This window comes from Botrytis cinerea, chromosome 11 (genome assembly GCF_000143535.2).
Source record: "Botrytis cinerea B05.10 chromosome 11, complete sequence".
Classification (NCBI taxonomy): domain Eukaryota; kingdom Fungi; phylum Ascomycota; class Leotiomycetes; order Helotiales; family Sclerotiniaceae; genus Botrytis; species Botrytis cinerea.
Window position 1 is genome coordinate 344,781 of NC_037320.1, and position 18,440 is coordinate 363,220.

Genomic DNA, 18,440 nt, shown 5'->3' on the forward strand with positions numbered 1-18,440 from the left:
GCGTGAAGTTGCTTCGGCGAGGTATAGTCAAATATCTCACCTTTTTGAGTAACGTGGATCTTTGTGATAACTGGTTCGTTTGCATTGAATGATATCTCTTGAATTTTAAATTGTTTCTAATGCCCTCTAAATCTTTCCTGTGCTTCTATTCAAATGACATAGATATACAAGGATGAAATGACCCACTCATTTTTTCATTATCAATCCCACCTTCACAACCGGGTGAACAAATCTATAGTCCCTTCTCTGCGCGCATCTTTCTGAAAAAGTCTGTTACTCCGGTGAATACGACGAGTAAAATACCTCCACCAGGTCCCAATCTGAGGACCTTAGGTAAGAATCCCTTGTATAGTGCTGCGAAACCTTCCTCCTTCATCACTGTACCGAGAGCTGGCCATGCCCAGTTGTATTTTGGTGCTAATCCGGCAACCTTGGGACTATTTTGAATACGCGATTTGACGACATCCATTGGGGTGTTGAGGATTGTACCGGTGGTACCACCGATTGCTCCGGAAATCATGTTGACCATCATTTCTTGCTTCTTGTTTTCGGGCTTGGGCATCAATGCCTTGACTTGAAAGATACATCCAAAGTATCCGGCGTTCCATAAGACATGTCTCCACATTGTACTTTCCAGTCCGTTGTAGAGAGCTAGTGGACCTTCGGCCTTTACAATCTTGCTAACGCAATCAACCATTCCGCTATATTTTCCGGCAGAGGCGCGGTCTTGCAGACGGATCTTGACGAGTTCAAAGGGGACGACTACGAAAGACTCGGTAGCTCCGGCGGTAGCTCCGGTGAGAATGGAGAGGGATTGGTTCATTTTGGCGACACCGAATATATCACGGTAAAACTTTCCCCAAGATTCGTTGGCTGCAAATTTAGTGGCACGTTTAGGAGCTTCCATCAGAATTGGGGCTTCGATTCCGCGGTATAGTCGTGAGACACTTCGAATGGGATATCAGCAGCCTATTGGGATCAAAGGGGTAGAGTTATTGGGGAGTTCATACCCTTCGTTCTTAATGATCTTTCTAAAGCAATCCACCATGCCATTGTAGCCATCTGGCCCCGCAGAGCTGGTTTGCAGTTGTCTATCCTTCCGTCAACATCATGTCTGACATCTGCTCAATGTACTGGCGCAGAGGAACTCAAAACTCACACTCTAGTCTTTACGACATCCAACGGGTACCTGCATGAGTCAGTGTGATGCAGTAGCAAATGCTTGTCTTCAGTTGAGGGGCACTTACATAATAAGAATCTATTGCAATGGCACATAATTTAGCTCTATGGTCCTGGATATACAGCAGAAATAACGTACTTCAGACACACCGGCGATCGCACCTATAATGTCTTTGTGAGTCTCAATTCCATGATATGGGGTGAGGGGTCCAACGTACCAGCAGCGAACTGGTAAACGAAAGGAAGAGGCTTTTCAGTCGACATGATTGCGATTGGGGCTATGAAATGGTTAGATATGAATACAATATCCTCTGTAGAGAGTTGTCTTGAATCTGATGGGTTATTAGTCCAACGCACCTGAGTCTAACTACCTATTGTCTGGGCTGAGCTGTCGCTGTTGAGAAATTATTTTGATCTCGTGTGATCTGTGCGATGACAATCTTATCAACCCCAGGGGTTCTAAGCTCTTCCGCTGCTTCTCCACCTTTAGCCGATAGTCGGAGGATCAGAGATAATGGAATAAAGACAGGGGTAGAATGATTAAACGGTCCAAAACACGCGCTAGGATTAGTAATTTACACATAAAAATGGAGAGCGCGTCTCTAAATCGCGAAATCGCGTATTCTACTCCACAAAGTGCAAGAACTATCTATCAATACATATCCCAGCTGCATTTGTGAGCCCTTTACATATTGCTTTATGATTCAGATCCCTTTTGATATTGCTACATTTCCATAACATAACATCATCTCTCATGTACTTGACCAATTCATATTCTGTGAAGATATAATGCCTCTTCAAAAGTCCTTCTCCGAGACTAATCATTCAGGAAAAGAGAATCATGTATGTATACATTCTACTTATTGTGGAAGTACACGACATAAAAATGATCGTCTTAGGAACTAAACTGGAAACTAATTGCATCACAGTCTCGACAGCCATGGCAGAGGAATAAGAATTACCAGAACCAACAACAAAAGCCCAAAGTTCCCGCGAAACCATTAGCGGAGAAACCGCCGGTACCCGTTTCTACAACTACGAAGAATATCCTTAGCAACTTCCAATATCGAGAACAATCAGGAAAAGGAGACGATTCGAAAGAGATTATAAACTTGGTGTCATCGGAGACGGATAGTAGAATTGCCACGCCTTCGAAGATGCGGCGGCGGGGCTCATCAAAAGATGAGACAAGTTCTGTAGACGAAGATGTCTTTCTTGACGACTCTACTTCCGCAGATGTACCTTCAACGCCATCAATGGGGTTCGATCCCACACAGAACGCCGATTTCAAACGACCATTTAAAGCAGTATCACCTGACGATCGTATAATTTGGGATACAAATAAGGATAGTCAACAACTACCTGAATCAGAGAGCGGCAACCTGGGCAAGAGGAAGAGGGGCGATAATGACATTGGCAGAGCACAGAGTTCTTCACCCATACTAGCCCATTCTTCGCAAGCAGATTCTTTTCCTAGGCCGGGGCCAGAAGTTGAGGTTTGGATGAAATTGGGTCAGACTAAGGACATTAAACTCTCGCGAATTATGGAAAACGCATCTCCGCAATCATCGAAGGACGGGAATACGCCTAGAGGATTGACCAGATCAAGAAGTCTTGGAAATCCATTGAATCTTAAAAGACACCAACCGAGTAGGATAGGAAATAGCAGAAATATCGATACGCCGGGTTTGATGAGGCGATTGCAGGAGGACTACAAGCCAAACGAGGTTTCTAGTGGTCCTTCAAGCTCATCACCTCTCCCTGATAAAGTTCAATTTCAATTTGAAGGACCAAGTTCTCCATTAGGTCGAAAAGGAAGTGAGAAGAGGACATCGCCCTTAAAAAGGAGACTTGAGCCGCCATCTTCACCAAGTACGAATATCGAGTCACATGTTGCTTTACCGAGTCCAAAAAGACCTTCCACTGCCGAGTCGGATTATGGTTCCGATGATGGTCTAGACGAAATTGGTGGAATGATACTCACGGCTATCGAATCACAATCGCAAGTTCCTGCAGCTTCAATGTCACGACCACTACCAAAAATTTATGAGTCGCCAATTAAGCCCAGAGCGTACTCTACACATAAACCACAGAGCTTATCTAAAAGCCCCGACCCTCCGAAAGCATTGGAAGACGATAGTAGCGACGAATTTGGTGAAGGTTTGGACGATGATGATTTTGATGCCGCATTTGCAGGATCAGTTCCGGCAGATGATGTGGAGCTTCCGCCGTCAAGGCCTAGAGGTGCAGCAACTAAAAAGGAGGAGTCCGATGATGAATATGGTGACGATATAGACGATTCAGATTTTGCGGCTGCAGAGATAGCAGCAACGCAGTCACTAAAACAATCAACAAATAGCTTAATGCCTGTACGTCCGAGAAATCCATAGCAATATATTATTAAATCAACGCTAAGAAATGTCTAGTCTATGGAAAAAGCTCGCGCAATTCAAAGATATCTTGTCACCATGATAGATAATAATCAGTATGCAGGTGTTAATGGTAAATTGCAACCAGAAAAGGTAGATTCTCATGAGCTCTTGCCTTGATTTAGCTAACCATTCACGAGATACTCTATCTTCAACCTGAACGCTCAAAAATCAAAAGAATGGTGTATCTTAGAGGCACCTGGATTGATACTCCTGTCACCACAAAGGCTTTTGTTCACATCATTGGCAAGTTTGATGCACAGGGAATTTGTGTCATAGACGATAACTCTGGCTTGATCATTCTTCACCCGGACCATCTTATCTCTGCGCTCGTAGTAGCGGATTCTTTCGGGTGTACTCGTCGTGCAGTTCTTCAAGATAGGGTCAAGGCTACTGGTGAAGCATCTCCAGCTATGCTTTATGGAACGATTCTTCATGAGATATTTCAAGCTGCAATGCTTGTTAATCGCTGGGATAGGATGTTTCTTGGCGAGCTTATTGATAAGCTTGCTCAAAGACATCTTGAAGACTTGTATGTTATCAAGGTTGAAATACCCCAGGCTGTAGAATATCTACATAGTAAAATGGGAGAGTTACAAGCATGGGCCGAATTGTTTGTCTCATCTCAACCAAAGGTATGTGAAAGAATCTATTTTCCGTTTCAAATACTAACCTTTTTTGTTAGCCTGGAGCTCTAGTAAAAGCTGGAAATGGCGATACTGTTGCTATGTGTGTCAGTAATCTTCTCGATGTTGAGGAACACGTTTGGTCTCCAATGTATGGCCTGAAAGGTAACATTGATGCTACGGTACAAATCACAATGAGAGATGAAAAAGGGCAAAGAACTCTCACTGCACCCTTTGAGGTCAAGACCGGCAAGAATCCCAGTGTTGCCAACCGTGCACAAACAGCGCTTTACAATCTTCTGATTTCTGATCGATATGATGTTGAGATTGCTTATGGAATTCTGTACTACATGGAAACCTCTGAGACCATTAGAATTCCTGCCATTCGTCACGAACTTCGCCATATGATCATGCAGCGGAATGAGCTCGCGTGTTATGTCCGAGAGAAAAATGCTCAACTTCCACCCATGCTCAAAAAGGAGAACATGTGTGGAAGATGTTATGCGAAGAATACCTGTTTCATTTATCACAAGCTAGCTGATGATGGAAACGGAGAGACAAGCGGTATGAAGGAGAAGTTTGACGAAGTGGTCAAGCATCTTACTCCAAAGCATAAAGAGTTCTTCCTCAAATGGGATGATCTTCTTACGAAAGAAGAGAAAGACTCTTTGAAGTTTCGTCGAGAACTATGGACCATGTTGAGCTCAGAGCGGGAAAAACTTGGTCGATGTTTCTCGAACGTTATAATCGAGGAAGGATCTGCCTACGAAGATCAGAATAATGAGAAGATCAATCGATATCGATACACCATGATTAAACCGAAAAATACCGCAGCTCCAGGGTTTTCCTTCATGGACTCTCAGATTATAGTAGGAGAACCAATTGTTATCTCAGATGAAAAAGGCCATTTCGCTCTCGCCAAAGGCTATGTCACGAACGTACGCAAGAACAGGATTACAGTCGCTGTTGATCGACGTTTGCATAATGCTCGCATCAGACAACCCGGATTCGATGAAACTAATAACCAGGTCTTTGCTAGTATCATGGAAGTCGCTGCAGAAGGATCTACACCAGCTGACTCTATTGGTAAAATTAGAGAGGATCCCATTCTGTACAGGCTCGATAAAGATGAATTCAGTAACGGTCTTGCGACTGTTCGGAACAATCTCATCCAAATTATGACCGAAGGCCCATTTGGATCACGCGAAATTCGAAGTCTAGTCGTTGATCTTAATCCTCCTCGTTTTAAGCCACATTCCACTCAGTACACACTCAAAGATCGATCTTGTATCAACGTGGATCAACGCCGTGCTATCGAAAAAGTCATGTCCGCACAGGATTATGCTTTAGTACTTGGTATGCCTGGTACTGGAAAGACTACAACTATTGCTCACATTATCCGAGCTCTTGTTTCGCAAGGGAAATCTGTTCTCCTCACCTCTTACACTCATACAGCCGTGGACAATATCCTCCTGAAACTTCGAGATGACTCAATTCCAATCTTACGCCTAGGCACTAAAGCTAAGATCCACCCCGACGTTCAAGAATTTGCCAAACTCGCTGTCGATCCTAAAGAAACCATGGAAGAAATCCGAAGTGTCTGGCATGATACACCAATCATTGCCACTAGTTGCCTCGGTATCAACCATCCCATTTTCAACGAACGTACATTTGACTACTGCATAGTAGACGAAGCTTCTCAAATTACACTACCCGTCTGTGTTGGTCCCATTCGTCTCGCTCGCACATTCATCCTTGTCGGAGATCACAATCAACTTCCCCCCTTAGTCAAAGATGAAGAAGCCCGAAAAGGAGGTCTAGATATCTCTCTCTTCAAATATCTCTCAGACGCCCATCCTCAAAGCGTCGTCTACCTCGAACATCAATATCGCATGAATGCCGACGTAATGGCTCTTTCCAATACACTCATTTACAATGGACGTCTCAAATGCGGTAGCACTTCTGTCGCTAATCGTAAGATCATTATTCCCGATATGGACGCTTTGAAAGCAAATCATCATACACCAAGTAGTGTCCTACACAGTACACAGAAGTCTATTTGTCTGGAACCGAAGAAGGGAAGATGCTGGTTGCGAGATCTCTTGGATCCGGATGTCACCGTAGCATTTGTAGATACTGATAGCCTTGGCGATATGGCACGAGAAAGCGAGAAAGGGAATCGAACTGTAAATGATGTGGAAGCTAGAATCGTAACGCAACTCGTTACCTCTCTCATAGCAGTTGGTGTAGATCCTACGGAAATAGGAGTCATGACACATTACCGCTCCCAATTAGCTTTGCTCAAAGACAGTCTCCATAATGCTAAAGGTGTGGAAATGCATACTGCAGATAGGTTTCAAGGGAGAGATAAGGAAGTTATTGTACTGAGCTTGGTAAGAAGTAATGAGGGTGGAAGTATTGGGGAATTATTGAAGGATTGGAGGAGGATTAATGTGGCGTTCACGAGGGCGAAGACGAAGCTGTTGGTTGTGGGGAGTAGGGGGACACTGAAAGGGAAGGTAGATAACGATGGAGACAGGAAGGAAGAAATGGTAAGTAGATTTGTGAGGTTGATGGAGGAAAAGAAGTGGGTTTATGAGTTGAAGGAGGAACAGTTAATGGGGCATTGGTGGGAAATGGCGGGGACTGCGACTCAGGGGAGTGTTGGATTGTCGCAGTGGGTCAAGGTGGAGAAAGAAGTGGTGAAGAGGAAAAACTCTGATTTGATGGATATCGAAGGAGACGAAGTTGGAGACAAGGAAAACGTGCGAATGACACCCACTAAGCAAGAACCGACGGCTATGAAGAGCGGCAAAGGGAAACATCAACCTAAGAGGATTAAAGGAGGTTTAGCGGCGAATAATGGGAATATAAGGCAAGGAAGCGTTTTGATGGATTTGGTTAACGATATGTCATGATTCATTGCAATTGGGAATAGGAATGTGTAGGATCATTATGATTAGGTGTTTTAAAATGGGGCTGGGCTTACATGTTATTGTTAACGTTTTTGTCTTGGCAATAGCGTTGAGATGGAAAATGAGTTTTAGTATACTTTTTTGTATGGATAGGGATGATGTGTTTAGGTTATGCATTGATGATTGCGCAGGAGATAGTACTGTGGTGTTTGGGTATCTATAGGGTAGAAGAGAGAGCGAATAGTGCCTCTTTCACAGCATGTACGAGATGGCGTTCTTGGTGTTTGGTCAATATGATACCTTTTCTCTTTGCAAATAGAATTGAAAGGAAAGATAGTGACAAATGATCGATATGGAAATCATGTATGAAAATCTAGAAATCAAAACTTCCCGATTGCGAATCGTGAGTAATCCACGCTATTCCACTGCTTGTTACTTCTATTAATTTACGCATTGGATTTGTGGATGTTACATGTGAAGTGCTAGGGAAATGAGATGGAAGTATATTGAGGAAATCGAGCTTTGGGTACACAGCGCTGGACTGTTGCTAGTTGTGGATAACTCGCAGGGTTGAAAAGTTAAAAATCGTCCTTGGATTTTCAATGCGTAGCTTCTTTCTAACTTACTTCTTTACTTTTGGCAGGTATTGGATGACGGATCGAGGGTGTGGATTTGTTTCATGGGGAGAATGTAATAATAATTCGTTGGGTCGAGTGAGGGTTTGTTTTTTGTTTTTTTTTAGTTTATCTTGGATAGAAGAGGATGGGAAGTTTAAAGTCGTGTGCATTGCTTTGGATAGATAACGTGTTTTGCTCAGGGGATGGAAAAGCTGGATGGGATGAGATGGAGTGAATGGGAATCGTGAGGTAGATGAAATGAAGTTCGAGGATATTTATTTCACATGAATGGATTGTGCATTGGAGGATGGCGATCTGGCATTGCTTGCTTTTGTTCTTTCTTTCCAGAAGAATTTTGAGTCTGCGTATTGTAAGATCTGTATCTTGGTGGCTTTTCCTGTAGTGGAGTAGGCACGAGCGAACGTAAGAGAGAGAGAAAGAGAGAGAGAGAGAGAGAAAGAAAGAAAGAAAGAAAGGTAAGACTTGCAATCTACCCACCCATCCAATAAGCGAACCCCTATTCTCCATCAACGCCCTCAATGCCCTTGAATATATCCACACTCTTCTCCTCAACAAGATAGAAACATCTAACACTCAACCCACGCCCCAAACCTTATTTATCATACACGCCTTATCTAAAATGAACACAATCCCACCACCCTCCCCCCTCACCTCATCAAACAACAACCTCAAGATTCCAACCCGATGCATCCGATACAAACAAGCCGGGCTCGCACACAAGTAATCATCATTTCCACTGCCATACCAAGTTCTGCTTCTTCATCACCGTAGATATCGATATCCCCCTCTCTATTTTCCCTCGTATTCGTTTCGAGTTTGTGCTCAGAGGGAAAGGACGAAGTGATAGGTTTAGAATTCATCCCCGGTGCGATTTCTGAATCTGCTGTTGTTGATGCGCTGGGGGTTTTGAGACTTAGTCCGGCTATCATGTACATATATACATGTTAATTTTACTCTCTTCCACAATCGGGAATTGAATGACAGGTATCGAGAAATACAAAGGGATTTCAGAATACGTACCACCCGCAATCAAAGAGTGTCGACGAACGCGAGCGATTCCGCGGTTCCATCTTTCAATTACTCTCGGGAGCGCAATGGAATCTCGTCGTCTCTGGGGTGTGAGATGATGAAGTATCACTGTTGAAATTTTGGGTGTGGTGGGAAGAGGCTTTTCTTTTGGTGAGGAAGTTTCGGGATGTTGTTTGGAGGGATGGCTGGTTGAGTGGGTGGCTCGATGGCTTTTTCTTTGAGGGGGTTAGTTGGTGTATTTGTATTTTCAGAACGAAGGGTATATATAACTTACGACCTCCTGAGATCCACGGGAGATATCGATAGTCTGAAAGACATCTTTGATAGTGAGTAGTTATGCACTGTGCTATCTGTCTCGAGTTTCTCGAGTTTTTGGGTGAAGAGTCGGGGGTAAAAAGAAAAAGAGAGAACAATCGAATACATTAAAATTTGATGAGCGAAGGAAGAAGAAGAAAATCTCAATTCGTTTGGGGTATATGAGGGACGAGTAGTGAATTGTGAAAAGAGATAAGCAGTTGAACGTGTCGGATGAGAGCAATGATACATGAGTAGAATTACATGAATGGTATCTTGAGAGATTGTGAATATATTCCCTTCATCAGTAAATTACTCGTATCAAGTAGACAGTACCGACTAAGCAACACTAAAAACCGAGCATAAAGAAGATTGACAACAAGGAGTTCTTGATTACAGTTGATCATATAGAAAATTTAATCCTCTCGCTGTCAATTCCTACAGGATAACCGTAACCTGCCGGCCAGCGCAATATGAGACGAATCCCCTCCAAACATGTAATCGAATCTGCACATATTCTTACAAATTCGACTCCGAAAACCCAAAATGATAGGTGTAAGCTTCTCTAAGAATCACATCCAAGTAATACCTTCGTCCTTGGTGTAGACATCGTATTCTCTGGTTAAGCTGGCCCGAGAAACCATATTCATAAATCCCCTCATTCTCCCGAGGCTGCACCATCCAAGAGTTTTCTTTATCATTCCGATCTCCTCTCCTTACTCTACAAGTAACAGCAAGCGTTGAGATTTTCTTCCAGTCCAGCCCCGTACAAACTCATAATACTGACCTATATTGTGCTTCTATTGATGTGCCGAACAAGAAGCTGGACCATCTGGATGACGGATATTATCACCACCATACCCCTAATATCATAATTTGTCAAGTCAACACACCTGGCCAATGTAGCGTCACCAGATGATTTAGCCATGTTGACGCGATGAATCACGTCTTCCAAACATACCCCAGCAGCAGCGGACGATAATCAAACATGAGGTAAAGAGAGAAAATAGTCTGAAGTTGGGTGCTGGAAATAATAAGCACGACGGAGGCCGAACCCTTTAGATAAGAGCGTTCCTGTGGTTCAGCAATGTTGATATTGTATTTACTCGACATAACATCCCAATCTCCCAAACCTCACTCCATATACCCTCCCTAATAAACAACCGCACTAATCACCTTCCCCCTACACTCACCAAAACCCACCCTTCCACCCTCTTCTTCGCCACAAGTACCCCTCAGCGTAATCTCGTCACCATCCTTCAAAAACTTCCTCGTCTCCATCCCCACCAACCAAATATCCTTACTTCCACCCCACGTCATCTCCAACAAACTACCCATTTCCTGCTCGCCTTCCCCAGTAATCGTGCCACTCCCCAAAAGATCCCCCGTTCTCATATTACACCCCCCACTACTATGATGCGCAAGCATTTGCTCAAAACTCCATATCAAATTCTTCGCGTTCACTTTCCCAATCGTAGTTGTACTTCCATCTGGAGTCGTCAGGTCAATCTCTAAATTAATATCGAGGCCCGTATTATCTCTCTCTTCTTTCAGATAATCCAATAATTCTCCCGATTTCGAGGCCTCCGTCTCCAATTTAGCGGTTCGGAAAGGCGCAATCGCGTCTTGGAGGACCACCCACGGACTAATAGTCGTAGAGAAATTCTTCCCATTAAAGGGACCCAATGGGACATATTCCCAGTTTTGAATATCTCTTGCAGACCAATCATTCATGAGAACATATCCAAAGATATTTTCTCCCGCCTTATTGACCTTGATAGGTTCTCCGAGTTCATTTCCCGTGCATAGGAAACATCCTAGCTCAAGCTCAATATCGAGCCTTCTAGAAGGTCCAAAAACAGGTTTCTTAGGGCCAGGAGCCTTTGGATCGAGGATTATTTGACCATTAGGACGTGTGACTTGAGTTCCAGAGACGACGACCGAGGAAGCCCGACCATGGTATCCAATTGGAACATGTGTATAATTTGGTTGTAATGCATTTTCCGCTCCCTGGAAATATCTATTAGAATCCCGCATCCAAACTACTCAGATACACCACAGGTAAACTCACTCTAAACATCGTCCCCGCATTCCTAGCATGATTGATTCCCGCAAAAAAATCCGTATAATCTCCGATCCTCATTGGCAGATGATTCTTCCACTCTCCCTCCTTCAGCAAACACTCTTTTTGCACTTCTTCATTATCCTTCAATAATTCCGGGTATGGGGTATCCTCCTTAAAAACCTCTTGTATGTATCTCCTGACTTCCCGATGAACGGGTTGACCCAAAGCTGCGAATGCATTTAGCGTTGGCTCCTCGAAAACCGAGAGATGCTCTTTAAATGAAGGGAGTTTCTGGAATCCGGCAGATCTAGAAAAGGCGAGGAGATCCAAGACATGGTCGCCAATACGAATAGCTGGACGGTGAGTAACCTGCGAATGGCGAGAGGTGATAATACCGAAGGGGATATTGAGAATGGAGAAATCGCTATGAGGGGGGATTCGAAGCCAAGACTTGAGAGGAGGCATTTTGACAGTAGCGAGCGAGGAATATGTATACTGAAGAACTTAATGTGAGGTCAGAAATAAGAAATATCAATGAACGTAAAGAAGGGGGCGGGGAATAGCTGTAATTACGTTCACACTTTCTTCAATTCGAATTCAGCAACATCAACCGAAGCCGATAAATCCACAAGCCGACGTCAAGCTCAAGCTATTTCGAATGGAGGGGTAGTGAGTGCAAAGCTTCCACATTGTGGGGTCATTCATACATGGTCTTCGCGGAACGAACCTTTTGTGGAGCTGAAAGTAGTCACTCTACCGCACGGTATTAATTCCGTCTTGAACCCCTCCACAGAATTTGGAGCATTTCCGCTGTTAGACATTAATGCTGGTCAAACATCATGGCAGCGGTGTATCAGATATGGTTCAATCTGTATCATATGGCGTAATCAATGATTGACGAAATGCAATTCTGGACGTCAACCTCGGAGAAACTGATTTACCTGTCAGTGGGCTTTTGACATCTAGTCCCAGACTATGATTTAAAGGTCACTTTCTTCACAGTGCTTGCACTCTTACTTATAAGCTAGAATAGACTATCGTGTTCGATTACTCACGTAAAGAGGATATGTAACCCTGCGGGTTTTCAGCCCTATGCTCAGCCCTATATTCAGACCAGCTGATATCAACCATCCGTAGAAAATATTTTGTCGCTCCAATATACACAACAATACAGGCTCCTTATATTACAAACACCACCGTGAACTGATCACCCTTAAAACAAATCCCTTAACTGCCTAAACAATTCATCACCTTCTCCAAAAGCCGGACCAACACCTCCCACATCATCTCCCACTCCTGGTGTCCCATCCATTCCATTCCCAACTCCATATCCATTATGCCCACTTCCCATTCCCAACGCCGCCTCGAACAGATGCGTCATCTCATAACTCATTTGATTGCCTGTCATCGGGCTACTTCCCGATCCTGTACTTATTCCTTGTCCATGTCCATTTGTATCGTATCCTCCCCCCATGCCCGTAATTTCATGGCCTGCCAATCCTGCCATTGCAAGTGCCGCACTACTATGTGCATCATCCGCTCCCAATGCACCGTTATGATGATTATTTGAAGTGGGGGATAACCCAAGTTTTGGTGCTACTTGTTTTAGACCTTTAATTGTTTTCCAAAGACGTTTCGATACGAAAGATTTATTCGAAAAACCCTTCACTAAATCGAGTGCCATGTAGAATTCATCGCGACAAATCGAGCTGAAAGTAACTGGAGCATGACAACTTGCTAGAAAAATGACTGCCAATGCTGAAATGAGGAAGTAATTGAAGCAAACTTGTTGTACGCGGTAAATATCCGTGGTTTGATTAAGATGTGTGAGGGCGCGAATTGTATCTTTCGCAAATTCGACAACAGTAGACGCGTGTTGAATATGTTCTTGTATAGACGACGCGGAGTGTAACACAGGGCGATAAATCAGAATACGCATTTGATTGGCACGAAGGTAGAGGAGTATTTGCAATCGATGGGTTGCGCGAGAGGAGGCTTGAGGGGCAGCAGCAGTTGGAAGTTGTAGATGAGGTGGTATCGTTTTTTGCCATTGTGTGATCTGGAAGTCTAGATAACTCAACTCTTCGGTGATTATATTTGTTGAGGGTGTCGGGGAGAAGGAGCAGATTGATTTCCAAACTTTAGAACCTATTCTTGAATATGATATCATAACGTGTAGATAAGGGACGGAATTATCCTGAGAGAATTAGCGGAGTCGTTAGGGAAAGTAGAAAATTACATACTGGTTCTGGTAAAGAAGGATCGATATCTGAATCTTGTATAGCAAAAGGCATTCCCGTACCAAAACTCCATCTTCGATCAAGTACATATATTGACCAGAAAAGTTTGGTAATAGCAATTCGTTCTCGTTCATCAGTCACAACTTTGAAAAAAGAATCGCGTCTATGCAGACCTAACTCAATGGACATTCGTGCGACTTGACCGATTATGCGCCATGCCAATGCTTCTTCGTCACAATGGAAATGGAAAATTGCCTAAGGGTTATGTTAGTTTGTTGCCGAAATGTAAATCTGTCTCAGTTCGCAGAGAACAAAAAAGAAAGGGAACATATTAGAGCTTGAAGGCGGAAACGGGACACGAAATGTTTTGCGAAAGATTGATGAAGAAATTGTTTGAAACCCAGGAATATAACACAGTGTAAACTTTGATGCAGAAAATGAAAAGTGCAATTGTAACCTGAGTAATTGATTTGAGAGAGCTAAGGGACAAAACGTCGAACCACGGCTCTAACGCAAAATATGTACACCAATCAGAGGATTTTCAAGTAGAGACGGAAAGAAACAAGATTTCGAATAAGTCATCTCCACCAACAAAAACAAAAGGGCCTTTGGTGTAATTGGTTAACACACTGTGTAACTTCCCAGTGAAGCATTCCAGAGAAGCGGGATCAAAACCTGCGAGGTCCAAATCATTTTTTGGGAATTTCTTTTGCATTCTTCCTCGCCCATGATGCAAGGCCCGTCTCTTCCTTAAGTTGGAATTCGATTTTGATTCCGTGGACATCCGAACAGATAGCACATCCTTTAATGAGGTGGATTTTTTGTGGTTCTTCGCTTATCCTCGATAGTGAAGAACCACAACCACAAACGTGATGGAATCTATAAGGGATGAGAACTCATGACAGAGTCGCATATCTTGAATCCATAACGGTCGGCATCAAAGCGACTATAGTATGCATAGCATAATACCCAACGATAGGATAAATCAGATAGAGCTTGTGACTCAACGTTGGAGTCGCAACGTTCCAAGTGGAAATGGCATTGTGTGAGCTGATTCCTTCTCAGTAGCAAGCATTATTCTAACGTTGATTACTTGAGCCATGAGGATTTGTCGATTGGGTATCATTAATTATTCCGACCCCTAATCCAACCAAGCACAGCAAGATATCATTGTTGCGGCCCTGTGGATCTGCAATACCAGTAACTGGTCGCATGTCTTTGTAGCCAATGGAAAATGCAAAAGTGGCCCATAAGTGATGGAGGTCTTGCTAGTGAATGATACAACAAAATATCCTCATCGTTCATATGAGATGTAGAGAGATGTAGAAGTAGTTTCAGTCCCTTACGAGGTAAATAATCGTTTTGAGATTTTCTCCTGAGCCGACGTGTAAAGGCCTTACAGTTTATCCCATCCTTCGTGAACTCCTCAACTGAGTGATAGGTAGGTTTTCTGTGCTTCAGCCGTCATATGATCTATAATCGGATTTCTAATATGATAATCGTACTAGAGCAACAATAAATCATATAGGCCTTGTAGTTTAATGGTAAAACATGTTACGCCCTTCATTGAGCGGAAGGAAGAAGGTTGTTCGATTCCTCCCAACGCCAACTCTATTTTTTTCAAAATTTTACTCCTTCAGGATCATTGTGGTGGCCTTCCTCTCCAGATATCCCTTTACAGCTTTATATCTTTTTTATGCCATATAAAGTTGAAGGCGTCCGGAGTTTGCTTTGCATAAGTCCCACTTGGCCAAATGCAACATTGTGAGTTAAGTTTATTTCCACCTACTCAACATAACAGCAACTCATGAGTCTCGAAACGACCACCATCAAACTTGGGGAAACAAGACACACTTGTCTCAGATCCTGACTCACTAGAGATTGTGACTTCCTTTATCCTCCACAATATCAAAGCAGACATAATATAAAAAAGTAAATAAGGGGCAAGAAACAAAATTCCGTAACTCACCACGAGTACCAAGAAAGGTAAGCATTTAACATCCACAAATTCATCATGCAATGCACGATCCGCAGGCTCTCTAACACTTTCAAACAATCGGTAGGCCAAGTCACTCTGTCCACTTCCCTCCACGATCATTGAAATAGCCATGATAGTCTTCAGACTACAAGAATTGATATCATTAATACCTTGAGGATTATTGGATGTGGCAAGGCCATTCCTCACTGCGGCATCAATGAATTCAAAAATGTTAGAACCATGAGTGATTAACTCCTCTATATCCACCACAGGATACATCAGACCCATTTCTTCTTCATATACCCTACACAATCGAGTCATTTCTTCTCGATTTACACTTCTCAATGGATCTGGAGCTCGCACACCGTTCATATTGATGGATGGTAATGCTCTCGGGCGTATTGGTGGTGGCGATGGTACCGGTGTAGGATCCTGAGTCGTGATGCCTTCATCTGCCAATGATTGATATCCCATGTTATGAAGTGTGTTCTTGGCCACATCTAAACCGAAAGCGGAACTGGTCGGTCCACGAAATGAAGGATGCCTGGGTATAGGTTTGTGATGAAAACTCAAGGGAGAAAGGGCTTGTACGGCAGATTGTTGTGATATTGACAATGATCTTTCTGACGATGGGCCATAGGATATGCTACCATCACCACTTCCACTGCCGCCACCATGGCGCATGGCATTTAGACTCGAATTGAGATTATTCACTTGCTCTTGTAATGAAGCAAGTTGTAAATTCATTCGACGAAACTCCTCCGACTCCTTGAAGCCATTGGTACAACAATTCGGAGCATATTGGCATTCGAGGTTGAGATTTCCGCATCTTTGACATGGTGTATTCCCATTACATTTAATTTTCCTCCGTTTGCATTCGTTGCTATATCAAGATATGAATTAGTATCAGTCAAAAGAAATTTCGTCCTCAACGTAGCCAATGTGCAAGATTGTGTGCAGATAGAGTCGGGTTCTGACCCTTCTTCGGAGTTCCTCGGGCGCATTGCCATCAGATCAACCAAAAAGCAATTGAGCATCAACCAGGGTTCCAAGCAGCCACATCAAGACACACATGCACACAAAGAGAAAAAGAAAGAAAGGAAGAGAGGAAGTGTTAACGGACCAAGCAATCGATATATATCTATTTCTCTTTGCCCTTGTATGTGGAGTGCCTTCCTTATTTCCATGCGACGTCGAATCGCCCCCTTCGCCGGAATCATTTTTTCTCTTCTTTCCGCTCTGAGCCCCAGTATCCGCGGGCGATTCCGAAGACTGTGGTTGCGGTTGCTGCTGTTGACCATTCATGGTATCAAAGACCGGGATAGCAATGGGAGACTCTGCGATGTAATTTAGATCATTGACTTGTGATTCCAGTATGTTCATGATCACATTGGAAGTCGGAAGGACGAAGAGATGTCTTTGCGCATCTGGCCGGAGATGTTGGAAGTAGTTTTTGTTAAGTGCAAGTTGAGTCGACGAGGGTTTTTTCTAGAAAGGCTATTTGACTCGAACTTGATAGAATATGGTAATCCGGTCCAGTCGATTTGCACTTTCTGACAAATGAGAGGTGACGGATTGCCCTTGACCGGAATTTTTGATTGTATGCGGGGAAATTTAGTGGGAAGAGGTGTAAGAAGTGCGTGAACCAACAAGACCAAACGGACAAGGATGCTTTTGGGAGCATGAACATGATGAACATGAGGCAGGTAAGGTCGTAAGGAGAGGAAAGAGAAGGGAATCGACCATTATTCGACACGTGATGTGGGAAGATGGTAATCATTGAGGCCTCTTTACATCATACATGTGCCGTCAATCCAATTATGAGCCCATGTCAAATGATATACAAATGATATACATCTAGATGGATGTAGATGTAGATCTAGATCTACACATACATGTATATTTCCACCCCCATCCACAGGTCCATCTCACGGTCAAATATATGCCATGCCAATTGATATCGGCATGGCATTGGCATTAGCATTAGCATTAGCATTAGCATTAGCAACAGCGCCAGCATCAACTCCCTCTCCCTTTCTCCCGTCACAGAGTTGCATCAAAGCTACTACTCACGATCGCGATAGCACAAGACCATAAAAACACACACGGTAGCTCTCAAACAAAGGCAAGATCCGGAGAACGCCTCGTCGCTTTACTTTGTGTGAATACCGAGGCATTTGATATTGTCTAGGCCCGTTGTACAACCACCGATATTTCATCTGCCGGTCCTTCACGTATCCGTACTCATCTACCGGTCCTTCATGCATCTATCTATGCTCCATCTACCACTCCTGCACGTATCCATCTGTACGCATCCCATCCCATCTGCCGATTGATCAATCCAATACTTGACAAGCGACGCTATGTCCGTTCTATCGTTCTATCGAAGGATCGCCCATCATTTGATCCCTCAGACGCCTCAGAAAATACCCATCCGCCGTGATATTATCAGAAGCGGTGAACATTGCGAGTGGGAGTGGGCTGAGAGCAGAGCGTGGGTGGATACTTATCATCGCTACTAATGGTTTATTTTCAGCTCCCCGAGTTTCCTTCACAACCAACCCACAATTAAGATATACACAGGACATTAAAGTTATGATGATCGTTGTACAAGCATTGTCTTAATTAATACTGAATTCCCTACAAGATCTTCTCTAAGCTTTCAATAGCTTCATTGTAGATGTCCAAAAACTCATCGTCTAATTTAACAAGAACGTCAAAGCATTCACACTGATCATATTTACGTACTCATGGCAATTCGGACCACAAGTTATCAACAAAGAACCCAAAATCCAACCAACAATCACCAACCACCAACTCCATTAACCACATCAAAGATAGATGAATATCAAGAAATTCCATCCATCCGGCCATCCTGAACATTCCAAATTCAATAAATCCAATCCCTACCTATACTTCGTGTAATACACTCCTTGCTCATTTCTTCCCTATCACTCTCACTCTCACTCTCACTCTCACTCTCACTCTCACTCTCACTCTCACTCTCACTCTCACTCTCACTCTCACTCTCACTCTCACTCTCACTC

General features: G+C 43.4%; 5 protein-coding genes across 8 annotated transcripts; 1 reads left to right on the forward strand and 4 right to left on the reverse strand.

The window, feature by feature from the left end:
* Positions 1-85: 85 nt before the first annotated feature.
* Positions 86-1,574, reverse strand: BCIN_11g00990 (hypothetical protein). Its single transcript, XM_024695806.1, has 6 exons — positions 1,537-1,574; positions 1,398-1,457; positions 1,248-1,341; positions 1,160-1,189; positions 1,011-1,091; positions 86-947 (listed from the first exon to the last, which is right to left on the reverse strand). Coding segments are annotated over exons 3-6 (828 nt in total). The 5' UTR covers positions 1,250-1,341; positions 1,398-1,457; positions 1,537-1,574; the 3' UTR covers positions 86-232.
* Positions 1,575-1,896: 322 nt separating this feature from the next.
* On the forward strand, positions 1,897-7,550 carry Bcdna2. 2 transcript variants are annotated; one of them, XM_024695807.1, is made up of 5 exons: positions 1,897-2,022; positions 2,109-3,548; positions 3,606-3,701; positions 3,749-4,243; positions 4,294-7,550. In XM_024695807.1, the coding sequence occupies exons 1-5, from the start codon at positions 1,969-1,971 to the stop codon at positions 7,150-7,152; spliced, it is 4,944 nt and encodes a 1,647-aa protein (XP_024551601.1). In that variant the 5' UTR covers positions 1,897-1,968; the 3' UTR covers positions 7,153-7,550. The 2 variants fall into 2 exon arrangements, with proteins under 2 accessions (XP_024551601.1, XP_024551602.1); XM_024695808.1 differs by having other exon boundaries at positions 2,109-3,701.
* Positions 7,551-8,025: 475 nt separating this feature from the next.
* BCIN_11g01010 (hypothetical protein) lies at positions 8,026-9,468 on the reverse strand. Of its 2 annotated transcripts, XM_024695809.1 has the most exons (3): positions 9,091-9,468; positions 8,808-9,031; positions 8,026-8,709 (listed from the first exon to the last, which is right to left on the reverse strand). In XM_024695809.1, the coding sequence occupies exons 1-3, from the start codon at positions 9,360-9,362 to the stop codon at positions 8,456-8,458; spliced, it is 750 nt and encodes a 249-aa protein (XP_024551603.1). In that variant the 5' UTR covers positions 9,363-9,468; the 3' UTR covers positions 8,026-8,455. The 2 variants fall into 2 exon arrangements, with proteins under 2 accessions (XP_024551603.1, XP_024551604.1); XM_024695810.1 differs by having other exon boundaries at positions 8,026-9,031.
* Positions 9,469-10,262: 794 nt separating this feature from the next.
* Positions 10,263-11,878, reverse strand: BCIN_11g01020 (hypothetical protein; the record flags this gene model as incomplete). 2 transcript variants are annotated; one of them, XM_024695812.1, is made up of 3 exons in its annotated part: positions 11,749-11,878; positions 11,182-11,678; positions 10,263-11,120 (listed from the first exon to the last, which is right to left on the reverse strand). In XM_024695812.1, the coding sequence occupies exons 2-3, from the start codon at positions 11,638-11,640 to the stop codon at positions 10,263-10,265; spliced, it is 1,317 nt and encodes a 438-aa protein (XP_024551605.1). In that variant the 5' UTR covers positions 11,641-11,678; positions 11,749-11,878. The 2 variants fall into 2 exon arrangements, with proteins under 2 accessions (XP_024551605.1, XP_024551606.1); XM_024695811.1 differs by having other exon boundaries at positions 11,182-11,878.
* Positions 11,879-12,215: 337 nt separating this feature from the next.
* Positions 12,216-17,107, reverse strand: BCIN_11g01030 (hypothetical protein). The gene is made up of 4 exons (XM_024695813.1): positions 16,517-17,107; positions 15,385-16,276; positions 13,419-13,670; positions 12,216-13,372 (listed from the first exon to the last, which is right to left on the reverse strand). Exons 1-4 carry the CDS (start codon positions 16,774-16,776, stop codon positions 12,389-12,391), a joined length of 2,388 nt encoding a protein of 795 aa, XP_024551607.1. The 5' UTR covers positions 16,777-17,107; the 3' UTR covers positions 12,216-12,388.
* Between the last annotated feature and the right edge of the window lie 1,333 nt (positions 17,108-18,440).